Genomic DNA, 7,761 nt, shown 5'->3' with positions numbered 1-7,761 from the left:
GTATTTTAACATTATCACGAAAAATGTAAATTTTCGATACTGGAGTATTATGGTGCATTAGAGAAGATAGGCATATTATCGCGAAGAATAAGTAATGTTAACATTATCGTGCGGTTTTCTATTTCGAAATTCTTTTTATTACCAAAATCTTAATTTATTATGAGAAGCTAAAATGTATATTTTGCATTATCGCGCAATATAATATTTCATATATATAGTTTGTTAATGATTGTGTGTTTAGATCACACATTTTTTTTTTTCGTGCTGTTCACCAGAAAAAATGAAACGTAAGCTTGGGCGTCCTCAGAAAAAAGGTTCATCTTCGTCGATTGCTCCAAATAAAGGTGTTATTTTAAGTAAATTATATTTTTAAAACATTTACGTGTTATAAATTTGCTTACTATTAACTGGAATTTGTAGGTGGTAATGCTAAGAACGCACGATATGCTCCTACCAGTGTAACCGATATAGACCAACTTGGAGGTTTGTTCCGTTACAATATCAATGAAGTTCCTGATCTAACACCCCCGGGAATTCGTAATGCACAGCAGAGACGAATGCATATCATGCGTGAGAGGAGAAAAAGAAAAGAAGCTATTGGTTTGATCTTCTTTTTCGTAATTACAATGTTTATTAATAATTATATGCCTGATTTACAGTTATTATTTTTCCGTTAAAAAAACAAACAGATCTTTTGGCTACTTCTATCAACACCGAAGAATTTGCTTGCTTTATTGCTACTGATTCTGAGTCTGATATGGTTAATGATGAAGACTCTATGTCGGAAAGTGAGGATGTGGGAAAACCGAGGCCTGGTAATAAAAAGAAAGGAAGACCCAAAAAACGTGCTAAAATCTCTGATTTTTGTGATGAGGATGCAACAGAGACCGTTGTTACTAGAACAGATTTATTGGAATCAGTTAGTCCTGGTCTGAAAGATGGAGGTTATGGTTTTCATTGTACTAATATATTTTATTCAATACATAATATATAACTACCGTGTAATTAATACTAAGCAATGAATATTATTTTAATTAGGTTATTACGACGATGGTGATCCTATATATATATGTGGTAATTGTAAGGTTTATATGTGGTATGGAGAGAGGTTGGGTAAACGATATCGTCGTGGGAAGCCTATATTCTCCATGTGTTGTGGTCAGGGTAAAGTCGTTCTTCCACTTCTTAAAACCCCTCCGAAATCCTTATTAGCATTGATGTCTAATGATGGTGATTTGCGTGATCACTTTCGTGAGTTTATCCGGGCGTATAATATGATGTTTTCTTTCACTTCTCTTGGAGGAAAAATAAATAAAGAAATCAACGACGGGAAAGGTCCTCACATTTTCCAAATGAGTGGGGAGAACTACCATTCTATAGGGGAGTTGCTACCACCTCCTGGAAAAGAACCAGCCTTTTTACAGCTATATATATATATGATGAAACATCTAACCGAATAGCTGCTTGTGGGTATGATTATTATTCTTTTGGTTTATATTAAATTTAATCATTGAGATCAATTTTAAAACATATATGTATTGTTATTAAATGTTATGTGGTTCTAACTGTTATAAGAATTTATTTTAAAAATTTTACAGGAAAACGGGACCGGCTGATAAATTGCGAGTGAAGGTTGTTGAGAAAATAAAAAATATGCTAGATAAACATAACAAACATGTGGATGCATTACGAAACATTCGAGAAAGGTTTGATCCTAACGATGATACAAGCCGGTTAAGGATAATTTTAAAGTGTGACAGGAAAAGCGATGGAAGGACTGAGAATCTACCAGCTACTAATGAAGTTGCTGCATACAAGAGAGGAAAAGGTTCAGACTTGGTATCGATATTGGTTTTGTAGATACCCAAGGGAGGAAAAGGTTGCATATTACTATGAGAGAGTTTTTTGCTTACCGCATACAAGAGAGGGTTGGTGAGTCACCAATCATCCCTTTATCTGGAAGATTGTTCCAGCAGTTTTTAGTGGATGCGTACACGATGATTGAGACTAATAGACTACGTTTCATATCAATGAATCAGTCTAAAATTCGTTGCGAAAATTATGACAAAATAAAGAAAACTGTTGATGAAGGTGACACTGATCTTTCTGACAAGGGTAAACGTATTATTATACCTTCTTCTTATACTGGTGGTACAAGGTATATGGTGTAACATTATCTAGATGCGATGACTACTTGCCAGCATTTTGGTTTTCCGGATCTTTTCATAACCTTTACGTGTAATCCCAAATGGCCTGAGATTACCAGGCACCTAAAAAGACATAACTTGAAGCAAGAGGATAGACCAGATATATGTACGCGAGTGTTCAAGATGAAACTAGATGATCTCATGCACAGACTCACCAAAGAAAATGTGTTAGGTGTCGTAAAAGCCGGTATGTTTTATTAAACTAAGTATCTTATTTCGTTTAGCACGATATTGTCCATAACATTGCTAGATGATCATGCTAACTAATCTTTAAAAAACTACCATTTATTCGTTGCAGCGATCTACACGATTGAGTTTCAAAAACGGGGGCTACCTCATGCACACATCGTTCTTTTTTTAGAAGCTGGTCACAAGCTACCAACTGGTGATGACATTGATAAGATAATATGTGCTGAGATTCCTGACAAGGATATTGATCCAGCGCTGTATGAGATAGTAGGAGATGTCATGATGCATGGACCATGTGGTGCTTTGAATAAGGATAGTGTTTGCATGGCTGACGGAAAATGTACAAAGTATTTTCCAAAACCTTGCAGTCCGATCACTAAAATAGATGATGTTAGATATCCTATATACAGGCGACGTAATGACAAGAAAGTTATCGTTAAAAAGGGTATTGAATGTGATAATGGATTTGTGGTTCCTTATAATAGGAGTCTCACACTGCTTTATAGGGCTCATATCAACGTCGAATGGTGTGTACAATCTCGATCAGTAAAGTATCTATTCAAATATATTCATAAAGGTGCTGACTATATTCGTGCAACTATAAAGAATGATGATAAAGAAAACGAGATTAAGAAACACTTAAATTGTAGGTATGTTTTAAACATTTTGTTCACATATTTTATATCTCTAAAATTCCAATCTTCCATTATTTAATAATGTCTTTCTAGGTATGTAGCACCTTCGGAGTCTACGTGGAGAATTTTCCGTAATCATACTCACCATCGCACGGTTTCTGTAGTTAAACTACCCTTTCATTTACCGAATCAGCAAATGGTCATATACAACGAGGATGATCCAGGTGACGAGGTTATTAATCGTGTCTCAGTTGGTACGTCAAAATTCATTGCTTGGATGGAGTGCAACGATAAGTATGAACTGGCGAGGACGTTAACTTATGCGCAATTTCCTACGAGATTTGTGTGGAATAACCCAAAGAGAATATGGACGCCACGATCAAGGAGAGTTGCTCTTGGTAGAATCACGTACGTACCCATTGGGGCAGGTGAAGCGTATTATTTAAGGCTTCTGCTTAATTTAGTCAAATGACCACGTAGTTTTGATGATATAAAAACGGTCAACAAAGTTCTACATTCTTCGTTCAAAGACGCTTGCTATGCATATGGATTATTGAATGATGACAAAGAATATATTGAGGCCATCAATGAGGGCGGCTTGTGGCTTTCTGCCAATTATCTCCGTCGTCTTTTTGTGATCCTGCTCACTACTCAAAGTATATCCATTCCTTCTAGAGGTTGGGATGCTACATGGCAGGTATTATCAGATGACATCATATATAATTACAGAAAAGCTGCCAGGGATCAAAGTAAGTCGTATAGTTATTGTTTGCGTTGTTGTTATTATATATCTTTAAGATATTGATAGCTAATTTATCTTTTGTAATTTTTTTGAAATTGTGTAGCTGTTAGTCTATCTCAGGAGCAAGTTAAAGACTTTACTCTGGTCGAAATAGAACTTCTTTTACGTGTAAGTGGGAGATCCTTAAAAGAATTCACACCTATGCCGTTTCCTGAAGATATTACTCTGGAGTCACATGATAATCCTCTTATTCGGGATGAGAGGAATTATAATCGCGAAACTCTTAGAGTAAGAAACGAGAAGATGTTAGCCACTGTAACCAGTGAACAGAGAAGTGTTTATGATGAGATACTAGAACCAGTAAATAAGAACAAAGGAGGTATGTTCTTTGTTTATGGTTCTGGAGGTACTGGTAAAACTTATTTGTGGAGTCTATTAGGATCTGCTCTACGTTCTCTAGGTGATGTTGTTCTTAAGGTTGCATCGAGCGGGATTGCTGCGTTGTTATTAGAAGGAGGCCGAACTGCGCATTCAAGATTTGCAATCCCTATTGTGGTTAATAAGTTTACCTTCTGTTCAATCAAGAAGGAGTCGAATCTTGCCGACCTGATAAATTTTGCTAAACTCATTATATGGGACGAGGCGTTGATGATGAGTAAAGACTGTTTCGAGACCCTAGATAGAACGATGCGTGATATATTAGAAGTTTATAAGCCCTTTGGTGATAAGGTCATTGTTTTAAGAGGGGATTTTAGGCAAATATTGCCAGTGATTCCAAATGCCGGGAAGACAGAGATACTTATGGCCACTTTGAATTTGTCACCTCTGTGGTACAAATGTAGAGTGTTGAGACTTACACAGAACATGCGACTTATAGCTGGAGATAATAGTCGTGCGATGCTTGAACGAGCTGCCTTTACAAAGTGGATCTTAGACAATGGTGATGGTACGATAAATGACGATGGAAGTGGTGAAGCCGTGATTGATATTCCTGATGATCTGTTGATTAAAGACTGTAAAGATCCTATAAAAACGATCGTCAAAGAACTTTATGGGAGTTCGTTTTCGAAAGAGACTGATCCTAAATTTTTCCAAGAAATTTATGGGAGTTCCTAAATCCTAAATCATACTGAGTCCAAGAAACGATGATGTAGATACGATAAATGATTATATGCTTTCAAAGTTATCGGGTATGTTTATTTTGTTTTAATTCCTCTTAGTTTATTTGTTTATATTTATATAATACAACGGTTGTTTTGTATATAACAGGTGTTGAAAGGACCTATCTTAGTTGTGATAGCATTGATACGACTGAAGAAGTTGTCAATTACAATGATGCATCTGAAGTACCCTCAGAGAGTGTAGCCAGTAAGAATAAAGGTGATTCCAACAATATGATTTATACCGAGGAGTTTTTAAATAGTATCAAGATGTCTGGTTTCCCTAATCATGTCCTGAAGTTGAGAGAGGGTACTCCTGTAATGCTTCTAAGAAATATTGACCCTAAGAATGGGTTGTGTAATGGCACAAGACTCATCATTATTAAGATGGCTAATTATGTTCTCCAGACTCAAATAATAACAGGTAGCAAGGTTGGTGAAAAGGTACTGATTCCTAGGATATTCCTCTCTCCTTCGGAGATGAAACTTCCTTTCAGGATGAGACGCAAGCAGTTTCCTATCACATTAGCTTTTGCAATGACTATAAACAAAAGCCAAGGACAGACACTCGAAAAGGTTGGTTTGTATCTTCCAAGACCGGTTTTTAGTCATGGGCAACTGTGTGTTGCTGTATCGAGGGTTACATCAAGAGAAGGTTTGAAGATATTGATCACCGATAAAGATAACAAACCACAAAACAAAACATTGAATGTCGTCTACAAGGAGGTTTTTGACAAGATATGATATTTCTTTTTACTGTGTTTTGTTTTGTGATATGTTGTCTCTATGTATCTCGAAATATGTTAGTTATTTTTATTGTATAAGACCATTACGTTCGGTTTTTTGTATGAGACCATTACGTTCGGTTTTATAGTTTTTAATAGATTTAATGCTTTTCAATTTTTCACTAAGTTGGATCTGATGTATTAATGGTTTGATCTCTGATTTTTAACTGTAGTCGGATATTCCAATGACAAACTCTATTCGATAACATATTTTAACCAAACTTTAACTGTAGCATATTATTGGGCATCTATTGACATTTCATATGATGAACATTGTCACGTAGTTGTAAATATCGAGATTGCTTCAAAACCAAATTATCATGTCATCGAAATAAACTTAATAGTTTTTTGAAAATAAAACCAAGTACATATTGTCTTTAAAGTGATCATTGCAAACAGGAAAAAAAAAAACATGAAATTGGTTTGAAACTGATATTGTTCTTGATTAAACTCCAGACCTCCTCTTTTTACGTTCCTTCTCCTTTCCCTTTAAACACAGACACAAACAATCCGATTTAGATTTTTGTAAAATTATATAGCTTTGAACTAACTCAATATCATATTTAAACATGAATTGTTTCTACAACATAGAGTTCAATGGGCAATCAATAACAAACTATAATGACTCAATAACATAGATTTTAGACAACTTTTCATAATTTAGATCTAAATAATATTTCTGATCACGTACCCATTCGGCGGTATCCATGTGTCGAATTTCTGTCTCCACAAAACCGCAACGCATGCACTTCAACCTTATCTCCAGATCTAGAATCAGGTCGTGTTTTCGTTTTGTGCAATTTGATTGGGATGTCTCATTAGATGTGTTGCCTTTGTCATCCTCCATAAGTAGAATATACAGATTTTACAATTCATTGTATAAGACATGATTAAAACAAACTTTAGTGAATAGGATGTATTACCTGAGGAGTGTTATGTTTGGCTTTCTGATTTGATGCGGTGAATAAATGTAATTGTTCCCATAATTCTTCTTGCTCTATCTTGGAATCTGTTGGTGAAGGTGGTGACTTTGGTTCCACGACACCGAATCTCATTACCAATGGTGGGGGATTGATGATCAACAAGCCATTTTCATCAAATTTTTTTTTGTTTCTGTTCGCCATGTTCTTATGAATTCTCTCAGAAACGATAATGCTACTTATAAAAAATTTTAAAGTTTTTTGAAAAGAAACCCTCAAGTCAGTATTTATAAAGTGTGCAATAATAATCAATTTTCACATTTTTTAATTTTTTATGGGGAAGATTATTCGACTTTATGTTTGCAACTAACCGTTTGACTTTCCAGGTTTCATGTTTCATAAAATTTTAAGGAAAATTGCTCAAGTAGATACATAAAGTTATAACATATAAGTCTACATAAATGACATTTTTGTTATTATGTTGTATGAATATATCATTTCCTAAAATATTAAAACATAAAATTGTCCAAATAACATAAGCTATAGAGAGAGATCATATTATTTTATGGAAAGTATTGCAATTTAGCAAAAGTTTATATTTAGTAAAATAGTATATTTACTTATTGAGATTGCGTGTATATTTGGTGAAACTTAAAACACGGAATATATTCTCTCTGACACGTGAAACGAACAAATCGGTTAATATCAATATGGAAGTGTTTTGACATAAATTAGTGGATTGTTGTTGGTTTTGACAGTAAGGAATTTTAAATGGTAACTGTTCAAATTTTTTCTTTTAAAATAATTCAAACGAAAATAAATTTATAAGAAAGAATAACTGCCTATTCAACTGCATAGTCTCTCCTTTTCATATTTAACACACTTTCTCATACTACATCACTTTTAGTTTTCCTCTTTATAAAAGTTATTCAGATTTCTCCATCAAAAAGAATAAAAAAAAAGTTTCTAAAATGTCTGATGTTGTCGATGTTGTATGTTTGGATACTTACAAAACACGGTGGTTAATATCTGTCAAGGTTGTCAAGCTCTGGAAGCATTCAACATTCTTCGGAAATACTATCGAGATGGTTTTGTCTGATATAAATTTTGCATTATAAGAAGA

At 34.4% G+C, this 7,761-nt stretch overlaps 1 protein-coding gene across 1 annotated transcript; it reads left to right on the top strand.

The window, feature by feature from the left end:
• Positions 1-280: 280 nt before the first annotated feature.
• LOC112083117 lies at positions 281-5,677 on the top strand. Its single transcript, XM_024150848.1, has 11 exons — positions 281-314; positions 421-600; positions 690-944; positions 1,861-2,158; positions 2,267-2,394; positions 2,506-2,923; positions 3,125-3,459; positions 3,877-4,788; positions 4,901-4,963; positions 5,043-5,092; positions 5,147-5,677. The coding sequence occupies exons 1-11, from the start codon at positions 281-283 to the stop codon at positions 5,675-5,677; spliced, it is 3,204 nt and encodes a 1,067-aa protein (XP_024006616.1).
• The last annotated feature ends 2,084 nt before the right edge of the window (positions 5,678-7,761 follow it).

Source organism: Eutrema salsugineum, unplaced genomic scaffold (assembly GCF_000478725.1).
Source record: "Eutrema salsugineum unplaced genomic scaffold, Eutsalg1_0 scaffold_7, whole genome shotgun sequence".
NCBI lineage: Eukaryota > Viridiplantae > Streptophyta > Magnoliopsida > Brassicales > Brassicaceae > Eutrema > Eutrema salsugineum.
The sequence above is the reverse complement of the archived record's forward strand: the minus strand, read 5'-3'. Positions and strand labels throughout refer to the sequence as shown.